Consider the following 19,894-nt stretch of genomic DNA (forward strand, 5'->3'; position numbering starts at 1 on the left):
GATAGTGCTAGCGAACTTCAAACCATAAGAGTTATGATTAAATCCATCCAAAAAAAGTTGTAGTGAGACCTCATCACCATCCCCCCCAAAAAAAGATCATCTATGTGCCTGCCATAGAGAACCAGGCTCGCCCCGAGTTCCCGACTCCACACATGCTCTTCCTCAATCCTGCCCATGTATAAGTTGGCGAAACTCGGGGCGAACCTGGTTCCCATGGCATTACCCAGTGTTTGTAAATAAAACCGTGAATCAAATGTGAAATAGTTATATTTCAAAATAAGCAAATAAAATATCAGCGCTAATGTAGGTTCTTGTATGTAATTAAACACGGATGTGTGTTAAATTATAATCACATTTATTGCATAAATAAAAACTAAAAATACATATACATAAGTATTAAAAGATTGATATCCAATATAAGTGCTACTAGGGGATGTTAAAGTCCAATTGAATAGACACTAGTTGTGGGGCAAATGTTCATTCCATATGTTGATACAGCAAATATTTACCAAGCGGAATGTCCAACGTTCCTAGTCCAAATAAATTTTATGTGTCCCAATCCTGTGGGAAATAGCACAGAGTAGACTGGATAGGATCCACTTGAAGCTGTTTTCCTGAGGAATTGATGTCAGTGCCCCAACAACAAACAATGTGTCCAAATGTCCCGAGTGACTCAGTAGATGATCCCCAAAACATGTAGCTTTAGATATGAGGCTTAACGCGTTTTGCTGGCAGATCGATAAAGTGAATAGATTACAAAACAAATTTACAGTGTGCTTCTGTGATATTTTGATCGTACCTCAGGTATTGCTTAACCGGTTTGATTCCAACCTCATGGGGAATATTACACAAGTGGTAAACAAATAACTGCTTTTCCACTTGATCCCTTTAATATGACTAAAACAATGTGATGTGTCCTCTTTAGACGACCGTAGGTTTTGAACATGATCCTGTAGGTACTTATTAACAAAAAAAGACAAATTATTTGTTAATGACTCAACACCTGAAATAATAGACACAAATAAAATGGTATTATATGTTCGCGCCAAGCTGGCTGCTTAGGTGAGATCTCCTAAGGGGGAGGTATCTATCTCCTCCAGTAGTAAAAATTGCAAAAAATATCAGGTATCCCTCCGTAGCGCCTGCTGAAAAATAATCGATTAATACTTAGCTTATATGTATCACGGATATCTTTGGACTTCTTATCTCCAAATAGTAATGAGGTGTAACCAATGTATATCGTAATATGTAAAAAAAGAAGAGAAAGAAAAGAGATCTAGTGCAGATGGTCGAACCATGAATACATTGAAATACACGTGGAACCTTTTCCAAACAGTACTGATGCTATATGTAAAACAAATACTTGTGTGGAAAATACTTAATATATAAGACACATTTATTCCAAACACAAGTTAATATAAGCACATACAGTACAATATACAAAAGGAGCTTCTAGATGGATAATGAGCATCCTTTGAAACATCAATACACCATGATCACAGGTGAAGTTGGCCTCCTACCAGAATCCAGGTAAGCAGATGCATATAATAACTGGGAAGATGTAAAAAGCCCGGGTTCAGCCTCAGCTATTTATCCTCATCTATCCCACACTGGTTCTGGATGGATCCTGTGGCCCCTCTTTGCTGCCAACGCGTTTCTACCATTAAGGTCTTTGTCAAGGCAATGAGGGTCTAGTAATATGGGTCACCTTAAATACCCTTGTCAATCAAAATCTAGATTGCTGGGAGGAGCCATCTTCATTACAATATATATTTGTACAGTTCAAAATATAAATTTGTATATCACAATACATATAATAATTAAAATCCCCTATTCTTATATGTTTAAAATCAATAAATTGTCCATATTGCACCAACCCAAACTATTTTCTTTTTATAGCTTAAGAAACGGCATCCATGTCACTTCCGGTCCTGCCCATAAACAAATCCACGTGTGTCTTATCGCGTCTCCTTCCGGTGCTTCGCGTGAGGTGTAGGGTGCTAGGGGTAAATAGTTCCTTCCCCGAGTGTCAGCCAGCCACACAGGTGACGTCCAGACGCTATATCCTTCTGACGGACTTGAAGTTCCGTTACTCTAAGTGCGATAGCCGGAAGTCCGCGTCACACACCCCGAGGATTCTGGGACTTGTAGTCAAAAAGTGACTGTCAAATCTAAAAAATTAATTATACAATTTATATACAGGAAGGCCAAATACTGACAAGTAACTATACAAAACCCACGGACTCGGGAACTTTTTTGCTCAGAGCTGCCACCACGAAAATTGGCTGGACTCAATTCCTAATAGCCAATTACGAAGATTAAAAAGGAATTGCTCAGAGAAGAATATTTTTGAAGAACAAGCAAATAATATGATAAAAAAATTGGCAGCAAAGAGGGGCCACAGGATCCATCCAGAACCAGTGTGGGATAGATGAGGACAAATAGCTGAGGCTGAACCCGGGCTTTTTACATCTTCCCAGTTATTATATGCATCTGCTTACCTGGATTCTGGTAGGAGGCCAACTTCACCTGTGATCATGGTGTATTGATGTTTCAAAGGATGCTCATTATCCATCTAGAAGCTCCTTTTGTGTATTGTACTGTATGTGCTTATATTAACTTGTGTTTGGAATAAATGTGTCTTATATATTAAGTGTTTTCCACACAAGTATTTGTTTTACATATAGCATCAGTACTGTTTGGAAAAGGTTCCACGTGTATTTCAATGTATTCATGGTTCGACCATCTGCACTAGATCTCTTTTCTTTCTCTTCTTTTTTTACATATTACGATATACATTGGTTACACCTCATTACTATTTGGAGATAAGAAGTCCAAAGATATCCGTGATACATATAAGCTAAGTATTAATCGATTATTTTTGAGCAGGCGCTACGGAGGGATACCTGATACCTGAAATAATAGGTCTCCCTGGTGGAGATTGAAGTGTCTTGTGAATTTTTGGAAGAAAATAAAAAGTGGGAACTAAAGGGTGCTCAGTAAACAAAAACTTAAGTGTCTTCATAAATTACACTGTCATTTAGTGCACTGTTCAACAGTTTATTCAATTGAGTTTGAAATAGGGCAGTGGGATCTCTATGACACACGGTGTACTGTGACGTATTATGTAGTTGTCTGTATGCCTCTTGGATATAGTCCACCATGTTAAGTATGACAACTCTACCGCCCTTATCGGCCTGTTTTATGATAATCTAAGGATCTGATTTGAGGACCTTTAATCGCTTTCCGTTCCTCCTTAGAGAGATTATCTCTCAATTGCTCTTTTTCTGCTTTCTCACAGGCAGTTCTAAAATCTTTCAATGCAGACTTATAGAAGCTCTCAATGTATGGGCCTCTAAATTGTAGCGGGTAGAAATCTGATTTCGATTTAAATTTTCTAACAATCTTACAGCTCTCCTCATTTATGTTAAATACTTGTATTTGGTCTGGGCTCTCATCCAGGGACCTGGATTCAGAGACCAATGATTCCAAAGTATTGAGGGCTTCCTCATCATTCCTGTCTAGAATAATAGGGGAACCTTCCAGATTGGGTTTTCCTTCATTGCAAAATACCTTTTGTTACTTAGGGTACGGACATAGCGATTAAGGTCCACAAATAAATTAAACATATTTGGTTTGGATGCTGGGGTGAAATTCATACCCTTACTCAAAAGTCATAGATCAGCATTACTCAATGTTTTTGAAGTTAAGGTATATATTCTTTTTTCCCCTATTCTATGCGTTTGTTTTTGTTTGGATGATTTTTGCTTCCCTCCTCTGGACAAGGAGGACTGGCAGCTACAGAGCCCTGTGTGCCTGGAGACCATTGACGTACAGGAGGCAGGGAGGACCATAAATCTCAGACTACATTAAAGGAGCTAAGCTGCAGGCTAAGGAAGTCAGAGCCTATACCTGTAAGAGACAGGGAAGGCCACCAAGACTTAACTGTGTTTTGTGTAGCTGTGGAAGCCAAGCCAGGCTGGAGCCAGCGATAGCAGAGAAGCAGGCAGAGACTTTATTTGCAGACTAGCTGCCCAAAGGTAGTCAGAGGCGAAGAAGTGAGTGAGTGCCCTGAATGGGGGCTAGGCCTTTGTTATTTTCTTTCTACATTATGCTGACCGTAAAGCACTTTTCTTTTATTTATAACCTGAAAAGCTATGTGTGGACTCTAGTTCAGCACCACTGACAAATTGCTACTTTATATGAAAGTAAATATAAGTTTCTTTATGAACAAAATATGTAGTTAACAGCATGAGTAAATAATAGACAAATATATAATGTGTTAATAACCTAAAAATGCAGAGTTGAATAGTCAAAGTATTAAAAAAAATAAAAATAAATCCTGATATTAATTTAGGCCATGTGTGAATTGTCAATCCAATATTCTTTTTTCTTTTATGGTTTAAAGCAGGGGTCTTCAAACTTGGCCCTCCAGATGCTGTGGAACTACACATCCTAGCATGCACTGCACATAGTTTTAGCATGCTGTTATATCAAAAAGGTGGCAGTGCATGCTGGGATGTGTAGTTCCACAGCAGCTGGAGGGCCAAGTTTGAAGACCCCTGGTTTAAAATCTAGGTCCCCCTATGAATACTATTGTATATGTTATAATTTCTAATAAATTAGCTTTACCATTGTTTTTGGCATTTTGTATAACTATAATATATAAAACTAACACCGTCGAGGATTTTATTGCATCTGGAAGTACTTTGATACAAAAATAACAAAATACTCCTAAAAAAAGAAAGAACAAAAAAAAAAAAGAAAATTTTGAGCTTGAATTCAGGTTTATACATTATACTTTTTGGTGTGTGAAGAGAAGTGCATCATTGTTTTTTTTTTTTTTTTTTTTAAAGAAATTGAACAGTTTTGTCAGTAGATAAAGTTCATTATTGAGAAAGACATGGTTATGTAATAAGGGCGTATACATACATACAGTACATACATACACACAAAAGGATGGAGGGCGCATTGAAGAATTCTTCTGTCTTGGTCACCAAGGTTCTTATTCAATGTATGAGATGTCCCTTTGGTTCTATGAACATACCCTCTCACCAAAGAAATCACCTAACAATGGGCAAATATTAATGTGCAAAGACCATGACCATTGCTATACTTGTGTGACGAAGTCCTGGTGACGAAAAGCGTAGGGTCGTGGGTGACCTGTGCACATAACTCTGTCTTGAGTAAAAACAAGACCGTTGTTATACTTGTTACCTGACTAAGGATTTTCAGCAACTTGTGAAACTTACTGATGTCAACCTCCTTCGTGGTGTGCATGTTTTAATCCATATTTTGTATTTGCCTGAATAAATTTGTTGGATAATGCACTATGTGGTGCACCCTCTATTTCTCTAAATTGTGTGTGTGTCTGCGAGATATATATATTGTATACAATGCTGCTACCATTGTAAAATGTGTACAAATAGGTATACAATTTCTTGTAATGGCTTAATCTTTTGTACAGTTATTTCTTAGAACTGGGATTTAGGCAGTGTGTGAGACAAATGATCGCACACTTTGTGCCTTCTAAAGGTTATTTTGGAAATATGATCTTCATTAAAATCCTTTTATGGACTGACACATTCGCTTCTATCTACTGACGCATCATTTTTTCCATGCATTACCTTAAGGCTCAGTGTTCACTCAAGCTTGCAGTGATGTCAGTAGCCTTTAAGTCGTATTGTAAGGTGTTCCTGTAGAATATTTTCCTTAATTGGGTGAAACTGTATTAGTGGCATGAGAAAATCATATTGAATTCCAAGACCAATAGGGTAAATACATAAGAGTCCTTCTCTACAGGACAGCAATCTTTTTGTCTTTCATCTGGTAATGGGTTTTGACTGACATGTTGACACTGTGACTCTGTTGATGTATTGGGGCTAGGAGCTATCTGGAGTAAAACGTAAATGTAGTTTCTGAGATATTATGACCTGTGGGGGTGTTGGAACTTCAGAGAAAATGCTGATGTGAGCCGAAGTGATAGGTGTGGGAAATCATGCTATATTTTTATATTTGTTTTCTCTTAAAATGTAGTTTTATTGTGTTGTTTTTCTTATTTAAATTCACATAAATGTTCGAGTTGGTCCATATTGAACAAGTGTGTGTGTGTGTGTGTGTGTGTGTTTATTTAAGTAGTTTGTCAAGTGGCAAGAGGGTAGCCACAATATGGTATGTGTGTTTTTTTTTTTTTTTTGGGATGTAGTTACCATCCCGGTGGTGGGGATGTTGGCGCACAGAATACCGGCGCCAGAATCCCGAAGGCAGTCGGAATCCCTGCTCCAGGATCGCGATTGGCTGCACCCCGATGTAGGTATTAGGGGGAGGGTTAGACTGCGGGGAGGTGGGGGGGGGGAGGATAAGGCCGCGGGTTGGTTAGGCTGTAGGAAAGGTGGTTTAGGGGAAGGGTTACGTTTAGGCCATTTACCTTCAGGCATCGGGATTCTGACTGTCGGGTGCCGCTGTCAGTATTCTGACCATCTGGATCCGGTACCCAACTCGTTTTTTGTTTGGTTTTTTTATTGTTTTTTTTATTTATTTTTTTTGCAGCTTGCTTTATTATGTTTATATACAAAACTTGACTTTCAAATCAATAATTTTATAGCAAATTGGTGCCATATTGTCAACCTTGCAGGATTCAAACATCGTAAGAGTAATTTATAAAAAATAAATATGCTAATCCAGAGCGCTACTGCACTGGTTTTACAGTGTACTATTTTCAATTGCCGGAAAAGACTGTGTGCACCCACTGATTCAAAAAGTTGGTTCAGGATGTTCTTTGCTAAGTATGGATGGGCACATGAGCTTTTGCGCCAGCATTGGAAACCTTTTTATTAAAATTTGCACCATCTAGCTACCCTTCTTCTCCATCATGTCAAGTGATCCAATGAAAATAATAGTAATATTGTCTTTTTACTTATATATTATTTATACATTTCGTACTAAGGGGTGGGATTCTATTGTTTGCACCGGCAGGTGCAACTACTGGGTGCCCAACTGAGTGATTTAATTGTTGCTCGGTTCAGGCGCCATAATTGGTGGCACCAGCATTTCTGCTTGCACCCTTCTGAAGTGACAAGCAGAAATGTGTGATAAGTCCTGTTTTTGGCACCAAATTCCTGTTTGGGCCCCCTAACCAGGACTTTAGACTGGTTTAGCTATTTTACGTGTTTAAACTCTGTCTCTTTGGGAGCGACATGCGCAATAAAGCATGGTCGTCCAAAGAAAATTTGACTATCGCACCCCGATCTCTCTTCACTTTGGAAATCGTACACATAATGTTCATGTGACTACTTATCAGAATGAAAACATATTTGTGGCTTTCCATGAATCATTTTGTTGTATTTAATTTTGCCCTTTTAATGTATTCGTGGATGTCCAAGAAACAGGAACACTGTACAGCAGAACAAAATGTTGAAATAGTACAAGAAGTTGGGTAGAATGGGTTCCTGTTGGTACTGCTAGAGTTTAATAATGTATGCTTATAGTGACACAGGAATCCTCTATTCATGTATATCTTATTAAATAGGTCAACTGTTTCGTTGTTTTAATTGCTCTGAAAAGTTCATAGGTTTTATCATGAATTAAAATAGATTTGCTGTATATGAAAGAAAAGCAAATGATAAAGTACATTTTCTGTTATATGTTTGATAACAACAAGGTGAGTGGTAGATATGGCAAATTACAAGCATAATGAGACTGCCCCCTTTTCTGTACATTCACATATGGTAATATTTTCAGACTTTCTGAATCTGTGTTAACAGTTAATTCATGATTAGACCTAGTACACTTGTTGCTTGCATAATTCAGTGTCTTGTCCACATGTGGTAAATATAACTCCTAATATATCATCTTGGGGTTATGATAATAAAGAGTAATAATTGCAGTAACCTTTATTACTTTAATTTCACAAGCTTGCCAGAGAAGCACTAATTGTTTTCTCCTATCGCCATGGGTAATTCAAAGATGTAATAAATTATAAAAATTATAAAAAAACCCAGGTGCGTCTGTGATCTATACAATCAAGCCAACCAATATAACTGTTTCCTTTTAATTATTTCAAATAAATAGTAATTTGTACAGTGAAGTCCCTCATAGCAATAAGGACCTGATTCAGACCCGTTCGCTTGTAGCTGGCCAATGTTCACATTGTGTGCATGTGTACGCATCACAGTGCGCTTGTGCGAACCAGTGCGAGAGATCGGGAAGCGTTCGCTCGCCGAACATAGACAGCCCAGCAGAACGAGTGACAGGAGAAGCCGTTTCTGGGTGGTGACAGGGGCTGGCCATTAAAAACGGGGGAGTGAAGGTGCGAATGCAGGCATGCCTGAGCGTCTTAAAGCCGTTTCAGAGGCGTGCATAATAAACAAGCAGCGTCATAGTACACGTCACCAGGTTGAATTTTACACTAAAGTGCTCGCAGTGCTTACTGTAGGGTATAGTGAACCTCAAGCGCTGCGTTCGCTTCCGATGGTACCTGATGTACCGATGTTTGCCTACACTTCCTGGAGATGACGTGCGCAAGTGGGCGTCTTAAGACAGGCTGGTGGGCACCTACATACACAGAGCGATCGCATGCCAAAACATAGTGGGCGTGCTTATGCCTTGCCGTGCGATCGCCTGCCATGCCGTCACTTAGCCGAATTTGCATACGCTGGGAACGAGTGTACGCATCTAGCGAGCGGGTCTGAATCGAGCCCTAAGTCCCAAGAGCCTTTACTTCAATATACCATCAAATAACTGTATGCAATAGATATACAAATACTGTCTTTTTGTTGCAGTTATGATACTATTGAATTGTTTCCTCTGACATTAATTGACATTTATGTTTTGATTTCATAGACTGGACAGAACGCCTTAATTAGGAATATCTGCTCTATTGGATTTGGAAATTGTGTTCTGCACCTCAGAGACTGTGCAGGAATTTTCCCACACTGACACGATGGATTGTGGTTCTTGCTCAAGTAAAGACAATCAGATGGAACTTGCTGAGAGAGTTGCTGCTATAGAAGTGGATGAGGAAACAGGGGGGCCGCATGCTCTGATGTCTGGAGAAATGTACAGTCTGAGAAATAATGGTATGAGCTCTGAAACCAGTGAGGATGTTTTTCTTTCTTCCCAAGATCAGAGAGACTTGAGCTGTTTCCAAAGAGCTACATCTCGACCAGCGCTTTCAAGCAGAAAGTTATCCCTTCAGGAAAGGCCCACAAGTGGCTGCCTCCCCTCTCAGAGCCAGGCCTATGGTCCATATGCAACTGGTCCTTCATCACACGTATCGCCTCGAATTATCCGAAGGCCAACAATCGAATCCAACCGGGTCTCTATTTCTGACTCTGATGTAAGTGCTAACTTCTGGGTTATCAAATCAATATTTTAAATCTAGAGTTCTCTCATGTCCTTTTTTTTTTAGTGATCGTTCTTCTTACCCACTACAAATAGTTAACTCTCTATCTTTCCAGATTCCTGATGCACTTATATATTAGGAGAAACTGGACCTTATCAATTTTCTTAATCTACGAATGTGGAGTCCATTGTATGGCATTATCAAACTTTCAACAACTCAACCATATGTGTGTACTGATGTTCATTTGAATTTTAGTTGTATCATATGTATCATATGTGTCATCTGTGGGCTATAACACAACAGTACTACACAATGAGTTTTAAGCAAACAATTTTTCATGCATTGCAGTATCTGAATTATCCTATTTCAAGTGTACAAAATCTTATAATACAGCAAATCAAAATTCCATTAATGAACATAGTGATCATGAATCCATCACATTTGTTTTTAAATATGATTTTTTTGATTTATTACACATTCGAATTTAGATAATTTTTTTGTGTATAGGCATATCCGATCACACGTACATTGTGTGGAGTAGTGGGTATTGTCTCTCCTGTTGGAATAATACCTCTATCCACCGTAGGTGATAACTATAACTAAAATGTGCTCTACATGGCTCTTGTCCTTCTAGTATAAATCCCTTAGCATAATTTCATAACACATAATGAATGTTTTTTTTTTCTTCTTCTTTTAAGCTTTTATACAGAGAACAAAAAAGTGCTATTACTGTATACCAGATGGAATGTTTTGGTTGCATAGCAAATGCTAGTGGCACTTCTAAAATGTGGTAATTTGCTTAATTGGTGACTAATTATGAATTATGCAGATGTTTGCTTGAAACAGCAGCAGAGTATGGTTTACAAATAGATTGTGAAGACATTTTATGTAAAACAAAAGTACAAAACAGTATCTAATTCACAAACGTTACAGTATAGATGGAGAGCTGTTTTGAATATGGAAGTCGCTTTAAGCTGGCCACACATCTAAAGATTATCTGTCAAACCAGCCAACTAGTTGATTGGTTGGAATGAAAAGCTGGTAAGGTATGAAAGCAAATGACAATCAGCAATTTGCTCCCAAACGGTGCAAAATGGACAATTTCTGTTGTTTGAACAAATTGTTTAGATCAAACATTTAACAAACTTGTCTGACGACCATTTTCATCTGTTCTCTGGCATTTAGGAGCAAATTGCTGATCATCAGTTACTCCCATACGTAACCAGATTTTCATTTCAACCAATCAACTAGTTGGCTGGTAGGACAGATAAACTTTAGATGTGTGGCCAGCTTTACAGTGCCTGTCACATGTTGTGTGGACTTGCTTTAAACCATGCTGCATTCTCTGTTTACCATTTACAAGTTTGATGCTTACGTCCCACTTACGGTCATGTTGTAAACAATTTCATTTATGTGCAACAAATGCATGTCATATTAGGCATCAAACTACATAAACCTCTCTAATAATACAGAACAAGAAATTTCTTAAACATGCTCACATAAACTCATAAACCAGAGGTTTCCAAACTCTGTCCTTAAGGCACCCTAACAGTCCAGGTTTTAAGGAAATTCATGCTTAACCTCAGGTGACTTAATTAGTACCTCAGTCAATTTGATTTGACTACCTGTACTCACCCATGGATATCTCTAAAACCTGAACTGTTGGGGTGCCTTGAGGACCGCGTTTGGGAACCTCTGACATAAACGTCACATAATTTGTACCAAAGCAATGAATAAAGCACTAAGCCATGTCATTTGAGCATTCGCAAACAGTCGGTCGAAAAGGATTCCCTGGTGCCAGCAACCATCATCTGCTATTTGCACCTGCCCCTGATCACCTGCGAATTATACAGCTTTCTGTGTAAGGACAATAATAATAATAGCTGCTGCCTCTATTTATGGATGTTTGCTAATATTACATCCAAAAAAAACCAATACAAAGACAATAATAATAATAAGAGATGCTGCTCAAATATAAATAATTTATTGAACTTTTCAAAGTTATTAGAAAATATATATATTTTTATTGTTAGATTAATAATCCTTTCTGTTGTTTACATCCAAAATGGCCTTTTTGGATGTAAACAATAGAAAGGATTATTAATCTAACAATAAAAATATATATATTTTCTAATAACTTTGAAAAGTTCAATAAATTATTTATATTTGAGCAGCACCTCTTATTATTATTATTGTCTTTGTATTGGTTTTTTTTGGATGTAATATTAGCAAACATCCATAAATAGAGGCAGCAGCTCAAATATTGTTGACTGCTTTAGGTGGACCAAGCGCCAAGTAAATCAATTCTTTTTTAGATACCTATTCTGTGTAAGGAGAATGTAACTATCTTTGTATAAATTTCCTAGATGGTCTCATTAAATACTCACATGCTTTATCATTTTTTTTTTTCTTAAATGCCTTGTCCAGTCCTTTAACCGTTTTAAAGGGCCGCCATAAGATCAATAGTACCCTTATACAATATTGCTACAGCATAACTTTAACATGGAGGTCTGAGTTGGAGGACACCATGTTTTACAGCGTGCATTTAACAGGAACTGTGGATGTATTTGTACAGGAGTAATTGAAGTTAGTTGCAAGCGTGATAATAAATGTCTGGCAGCAGTAATATTGTATCATGTGTAACCGGATGTTATGTAATAAGGAATCACTAGATTGTTATAAACGTTGAGAAGTAGTCTGTGCTGAATTATGATAGTTGGATTAACCCTGCCTGTTATTTCTCAGAGGTGGACTTTTCCTTGCAGCTCCAAAAAGTTCTCGCGAAAAAGTCACCATCAGGGGTACAATGCATGGGGAAACCATTTGATTCCACAGTTTACGCAGAATCAGTGGGTTTGTGTGTTAACCCTTGATTTACAGCACGGGGAAAAGTTTATTTGATTAAATAGCTTTTCCCTGCGTTGCAAATTGAATTGCCGCCGTTGATTTTAGTTTTAATATATAATTATTATTTTCTTACAGTATCAAACTAATTCTATTAACATGGGTATTAATGGAGTCTGGGATATACAGTACATATGCACATACGAGGAAAGTGCTTGTACACATTAATGAATAAATCAGCAATATACAATATAAGTTAATGTACTTACGCAGAGTATGTGCTGGCACTGTGTCTGTGTGTGTTTTGCACACTATTAGCTTATCTGACTAGTTATACTTACAATGCTCCCATTGTGACCAATATGTACTCCTACAGCCTTTATACCAATGTAAGCCATGATGTTAGATATTGGAAAATACCACGGAGAGATATAACGGCCAATCCGATGGATTGGAACAATATCACAGCTATATCGTTCCGTGTGTGGACATGATATCGTCCACTGCGAGCTCCCATGGGGTCGTCCGTCGCTCCTCCAGATCTTTCTGCATGCACAGGAGATCTGGAGAATCGACGAACTATCCCATGCTGGTCTATGCAGGGGGGGGAGGGAGGGGTTGGCATATCTGTCGGGCCTGCCCCAGATCGCTCCTTGTGGAGGGATCCGATGTCTGGCGTCGGAATGTGGATCACATCGCTGGGTCCACATCGTATCGTGTGTACCCAGCTTTAGCCCGGGGGTGAGTTTGTGGCTGTGTTGTGCACTGATGTGTTCCACTGTGCTATAAATATGCCGCAGTGCATTAGGGTAGTATGTCTTTTTTTTTTTTTTGTTTCCTTGCTGCCGAACAGTGAGGTGGCCTTCAGAAAGATCCTGTATGGACCAAAACGTTGACCTATGACGAGATGCTGACCTAAATGTGGTATCTAATAAATATGGTGTCTCTTTGCATAAGACTTGTGAGTGCCCTTTTTCAATTTTAAAGATGTGTGGTCACATACCACATGCACCCCAGATCTCGGAGTGGTGAGTGCAGTGTATCTTTCTCTCTCTCTCTCGCTCTCTCTCTCGCTCTCGCTCTCTCTCGCTCTCATATCGCTCTCTCTCTCGCTCTCATATCGCTCTCTCTCTCGCTCTCATATCGCTCTCTCTCTCGCTCTCATATCGCTCTCTCTCTCGCTCTCATATCGCTCTCTCTCTCGCTCTCATATCGCTCTCTCTCTCGCTCTCATATCGCTCTCTCTCTCTCTCTCATATCGCGCTCTCTCTCTCTCTCTCTCTCTCATATCGCGCTCTCTCTCGCTCTCATATCGCTCTCTCTCTCTCTCTCATATCGCTCTCTCTCTCTCTCTCTCTCATATCGCTCTCTCTCTCTCTCTCTCTCTCATATCGCTCTCTCTCTCTCTCTCATATCGCTCTCTCTCTCTCTCATATCGCTCTCTCTCTCTCATATCGCTCTCTCTCTCTCATATCTATATCTCTCTCTCTCTCATATCTATATCCCTCTCTCTAATATCTATCTACAGTGGCGTAACTTCATCCCAGGTGCCCGGAGGCAAGATAAATGTTGGTGCCCCCCCCCAAATTAAAATGTACCACCCCCACAGCACCTATGCCAGCCCCAGCTTCTGCCCCCCTATGCAGTTCCCCCAGTATTGGTCCCCCTGTGAAGTGCCCTCTGTAGAGGTCCCCCTGTGCAGTGCCTACTATGTAGTGCCCCCCAGTAGTGGTCCCCCTATGCAGTACCTCCAGTAGTGGTCCCCCTTTGCAATGCCCCAGTAGTAAGGGCCCCTGTAGTGCCCCCAGTAGTAAGCCCCCAGTAGTAAGCCCCCTGTAGTGTGCCCTGTAGTAAGCCCTCATTAGTAATGCCCCCTGTAGAAAGTCCCCAGTAATGCTCCCTGGAGTAAGCCACCAGTAATGCCCCCTGTAGTGAGTCACCAATAATGCCCCCTGTAGTGAGCCACCAATAATTCCCCCTGTAGTGAGCTCCCCCCCGAGAGCACACACACATACAAAAATACCCCAAAAAAACAATACTTACCTGAAACCCCGCTCCAGTGCTGCTGCCTTCTGGCGCCCGTTCCTTGGAACTATGGGAGTGACGTCATGACATCACTCCCATAGTACATTGCGGGACCCGGAAGCGGTGCTCAGGAGTGAGCTCCGTTCCTCCGGCTACCGCCGGGGGGAAAGAGGGAGCCGGGCGCCCGCTGGTAACACCTACAGCGGGCGCCCCGCAAATAGGGGGTGCGACTGCACCTCCCGTATTGACGCCGCTGGAGGTGGAGCACTCCATCTTCATAGCAGTGCCCGGAACGGCCTGGGGGACAATGGAGCCAGGTGCCCCTTAAGGGCTGGAGCCCGGCGGCAAATGACTCCATTGTCTCTGGGAGTTCCGCCACTGTCTGTCTGTCTGCCTGTCTATCTATCTAATCTACTGTATCGACAATCCAGCCTTCCTTGTCAAAGTCACTGGCTTTGATCTGGGATTCTTCTCTCTTTTCAAACCATATATGTTAACTTTAGAAGAAACTGAGATATTTACAGTTTTACAGCCCCGAAATCATTTGGTCTGGCCCTCTGAGCTTTTTTCTGCTAGCCTCATCTGGCTAGAAGGGTGCCTAGAATGGCACCCTGCAGCCAGAATCTATGTAGCAGTGCTGCCTGGAGCGTCCTTAGGACACTTCAGATGGTCACACCGCTGCCCTTACAGCTCCAGGCATTCCTGTAATCACCGCTGGTTGTGGCCCTGCCCCTGTGTGATGTCACACGGAGCGTCGTGGCCTGCACCAGGCCCGCAGTAAGGTTATATAGATCAAAATGGCCCGCGGCAGAAAATAGGTTCCCCCACCCCTGCACTAAACAATGACTTAAGAATTTGCGGCACCTTAGAGTGCATATACATATATAATGTACACTCTACAAATAATCTATATAGTGCTTAACTTTACCATACAAACAAGTTAAGTAACCAACAGACAACTGTGTATAAAAGAGTCATTGAAACAAAATCAGAGCTGTCTGAAAATTGTTCCCTAGTTGATGTGTGCAGTAGACGGGTTCATGTGTGGGGAGAGGATAATGGCAAAAGTGATCAAAGGAAGAATACCCGAGGGAGGAGAGACCTGCTCATGAGAACTTAGAAGCTATATATACACAAACCGCACTATTGCCGGGTCACTTACCTGATTCCCCACTATATGATCTGGCTCCATGACGGACTCCCTCTAGCTGCAGTTTCTTCTCACCTACTGCAGTCATCCTGGCTTTCACAAGCAACTTTCCCACCAGTGCTGGCTACTGGCCGCAGCCATGAAAGTCTGGATCAGGTGACCGGATCTCCACAAACAGGAGACCAGTATGCGGTCACATGATGCCTGCAGCCAATCCCTGACAAGCCAGGGGTCTATAAGGATTTTCCCTGTGCACAGCACTTGCCAGTGCAATGTTGTCTTCAGCCCAGCTGTCGTAGCATTAGAGAGCTCTTCCAGATATTCTATCCTACTTAGCGACTCCTGTGCAGATTTCCATCTTGCTGCACCCCTGGCTCCAGTATCCGGTTCCATTACTGAGATCCTGTGCCATCGGTTCCCATCTGATATCCTGTACAATCGTCTCCAGTCAGCTATCATGACCATCGGTTCCAGTCCAACAACCAGTACCAGTGGCCGGAGCCGACCACATGTGATTAAAATGGCTGCCACTGCACTGAAGGGATTAATCCTCATGCCGCGGCCCCATTTTTAAAAGGCCCTTTAGGCTCAGTGCGCCACGTACTGCGAATATATATGTAATGAGTTTGAACATGTTATGTTCATTGTGCTGTGTGCAGTTATGGAAGTGTACTTTTAAATGTATAGCACTTATAAGGAATGTATATGATATTTTTATTTTAGCAGGCTGTAACATTTAGAACCAAATGGCTTTTGAGACATTGTCACCTCCTAGTTATATGTTAATTATGGTGCTGACGTAGTGACCATACCCTTCGTTTACAGCACTTTCAATAAAATGCACTTCAGAAGGCTCCTGTGTGTCCCTGTGTACAATACCCAGCAAGTTTGGGGAGAGCAATTTGCTTGTGTTTAAGAAGCTTTAATTGTGTGGAAGAACTTAGGCCCTCATTCAGAGCCGTACGCTCTGAGCAGAGCGCACGCTCTGCATGAGGGCCGGGCTCCTTTTTCATGGAGCGTCCTCCTGGACGCTCGTATAGCTGTGGGTCACCACCCACAGGCTATACGAGCGTGCATTTTGATGGCCGCGATGGTCGTGACCATCGCGACCATCGAAATTGCGAGCCGGAGCCTGCGGTTGAGGTTTTCAACCGCAAGCTCCGGAGTGATTTTGGCTCTATCAGAGCCAAAATCACTCCCACTGACATCACTAGTGATGTCAGTGGGCCGGCTTCTGACGGGAGGCGTTCCCGTGGGAACGCCCCCGTCAGGGAGGCACGCCCCCGGCACGCCCACCAAAGGGGGCGTGCTGTCAATCAACATTGACAGCACGCCCCCTTTGATCGGACACAACGAGCGAAGGAAAGTCCTTCGCTCGTCGTGTCTGGCGCATGCGCACGACGGAGCTCCCTCCGTCGTGCGCATGCTCAGTGCAGACCATCGACCCACTTGCGAGCGTACAGCCGCTCGCGAGTGGGTCTGAATCAGGCCCTTAGACTCAGAAAGCCAAAACTGGTTTTAGTCATAGACATGTGAAAGGACGAATGCCATTGAACATTTGCATTATATTTACCTTTTCAGAAACCGTATATGCTAATGAGAAAACCTACTATTGTTTTGTGTTTATATTTTGTGAGCTAGCATGATTGGCTAAAAGGAACACAGGGCGGATTTAGCTCATGTGGTAATGTGTATTCTAGTGATATATGTACCAGGCCTGCGAGCCTGAGTTGTGTGTATCTTTTGAACATCAAGACTGCTGTAACATCTTTGTATGCTGTACCCCCTTGAAGTGGAGGAGAAGGGTCTTTTTTAGGACTATTGAGCAATAAATATCTTTGCCTGACTACAACTGCATTTGAATCCTGCGACCAACAGAATTGGGCTAAACGCTTTTCCATTCTCCGGCTGTTCTGGATGAGCCCAAGCTTCTCCAAGCTCAAGCCCTTTACCAGTTACCATGTAGAGCCTGATTCATTACAAGGAATCAGGGGGAATCAGCATCACCAACCAGGAGGTGTGGCCTCAGCTTGTCAACGCATACGCAGCAGAAGCAGTTCCAGGTGCCGGAGGTAGGAACCTGGGTGTTCGTGAGCGGTTCCAAATGCTGATTCAAGGAGTTTGGTGGTGGCAGCATCGTTACACGTCCACTTCTCAGTGGGCGGAGTCAGTAACAGGCAGTTACTGGTGGTAAGCGGGAATCCCTGATGCCCCAAGATCCAGTGGGGATCAAACCCAACCTGTGATGGGGTGTCGAGTTGAGGTCATCCGGTCACAGTACCGTGCGGTTCCATTCCGATATCCTGTATCATAGGATCCAGACCGATAACCAGCACCATCGATTCCATCCCGGTGATCCAGCTATCCGGTCACATTCCGGTGCTTTAGCATCCAGATCAATCCAGTGTTATTCCAGCTGTACTTCCAGCATCCTTACTCATCAAGAGCCATAATTCAACTTTTGGTTATAATCTAACCCATTCCAAACAGGTCCTATGACCAGAAACTACATCAGACCAGCCAGTTTCCAGACATCCACTCCAGAACTCACTGCTACTAGAGACTCCAGTTCGGACCCACAGACAATCCGAGCACACCAGTGACACTATAGCTGAGAGATAGACAGACATGAGTGACACAGAGGGATGAGTTGCATTGCTAGTGCAAAAAGGGGTGGTTTAGCGTTTATCTATACCTTTCGAGTCTTTACCTGTATTTCTGTTTTGTATATAAATAGTTTTTTGACAGCATATCTACACATTTCAGTTTACTAATGTTAAACATAGTCTTATAAAGATGTGGAAGTAAACAGGTTATTTCCTATGCTAAATGGCAAGCCAAATTACCCATTAGACAAACAGGCCCTCATGGTCTCATATTCGGCATGCGAGGAGAGTCGTGATCCAGCAGAGGTAAGCCAGCCGAAAGTGGCAGAAGAGCCAACCTTGGTTAAGTCTATGGCCCCACTAATACTTTGACCATGAAGTAAGAGATACCAAAAATTGCAGTCCCTGAGGTAGAGAAGCTGACTGTGGGCCTGATTCAGACCCGCTCGCGAGCGCTGAGCGCTCGCAAGCGGGTCGATGTTGGCCCAGTGCGCATGCACACGACGGGTCTCTTACCAAAGGGGATGTGCTGTCGATGTTGAGTGACAGCACGCCCCCTTTGGTGGGCGAGCTGGGGGCGTGGCTGGCCAGACGGAGGCGTTCCCGTGGGAACGCCTACCGTCTGGGGCCGGCCCCACTGACATCACAAGTGATTTCAGTGGGAGTGCTTTCGGCTCTGGTAGAGCCGAAAGCACTCTACGGCTTGCGGCAACGAGACCCTACCACAAGGGTCTCGTCGCAAGCCCGATGGTCGCGATGGTCTTGACCATCGCGACCATCTCCCTGGCCGCTCGCTATAGCTGTTGGTGGTGACCCACAGCTATGCGAGCGGCCAGGAGGCCGCTCTTAAAAAACAGAGGGACGGCCCTGATTCAGAGCGAGCGCTCTGTCAGAGCGTCCGGCTCTGAATCAGGCCCTGTGTTGACTCCTGGGGACTTGTAACTCATAACCTATGTGCTGCTGATGGAGAAGGGCTTTTATTCACTAGTGAATTAACCTGTCAAGTTTGGGTTCTGGACGCCCTGAGCTTTAAACCAAATGTGTCTGTGTCCCCCAGATGGACTCCTAGTACCAAAAATCCAGTTTTTTATCATGTATTTAGTTAATCCATAATTGCTAATCTATTTAAACATTTGTAAAATCAAAGTTAATGCATACTTACTGACTTTCTGGCCTTCCCCTCCCTAGGGGCAGCCAGGTTGGTGTAGCAAGGGGCGTAGCGGCATAAGTGGCTGGTGTGGGGGCATGGCGGTGCAATCGGGGCCCCACTTAACAATGGCGATATCAAAGGCGGGGCTACAATTAGGTGATTCAGCGCAAATCGCGTCATCGCCCTCCCCCCACCACCACCACCCCCCTCGGGATGCCCACTTCCGCTCGAGAAGTGGGTTCGACCGACGGGGGACAGTGGCCAATCCGTAAGAGTTGCCGTCTCTTGCAGGGGGTCGGGCGCGGCACTCCATTTTCGGGAGGCTCCCGACTGAACCGAGAAAGTAGGCAACCATGAGTCAATGTAATATTTACTTCCATGAAGCTGTGTGCCTTTCTTTAATATTCTCAAGTTATCTTCAGTTCCTGATGGAAACTTGTTCCTAGCAGAGAACACAAACAGAAGTACATGTGATTATAAGGCATTTTATACATGATATTATGTGTACATATTTATACTACTCATTCTCTCAGTTATATCATGTTCTATCATCAAACATTTACCATTATGTGCAATTAATGGTGCGTACACACTAGACGATATGCTCCCTGAGCGATATCGTCTAGTGTGTCCCTGGCAGGGTATGCTCAATGTCGTTCATGACATTGAGCACACCCGCTGAACTATATCATTAATGATTTCGTTCAGCGCCGGGCTCTCTCCCCCATTCCCCAACATGCAGCAACCTGACGTCATCGTCAGGTTGGCCTGCATGT

The 19,894-nt window shown here is 42.4% G+C and overlaps 1 protein-coding gene across 2 annotated transcripts in view; it reads left to right on the forward strand.

Moving 5' to 3' along the window:
* CAMKK1 (calcium/calmodulin dependent protein kinase kinase 1) overlaps positions 1-19,894 on the forward strand; it is a 315,340-nt gene that overhangs the window by 99,788 nt on the left and 195,658 nt on the right. For both annotated transcript variants that reach the window (XM_088456133.1, XM_088456134.1), the window contains exon 2: positions 8,842-9,337. In XM_088456133.1, coding sequence (XP_088312259.1) covers positions 8,942-9,337 — 396 coding nt within the window. In that variant the 5' untranslated portion in view covers positions 8,842-8,941. The remainder of the gene's footprint in view (positions 1-8,841; positions 9,338-19,894) is intronic.

The sequence above is a fragment of the Taudactylus pleione genome, unplaced genomic scaffold (genome assembly GCF_031769625.1).
Source record: "Taudactylus pleione unplaced genomic scaffold, aTauple2 ptg000687l, whole genome shotgun sequence".
In the NCBI taxonomy this organism is placed as follows: domain Eukaryota; kingdom Metazoa; phylum Chordata; class Amphibia; order Anura; family Myobatrachidae; genus Taudactylus; species Taudactylus pleione.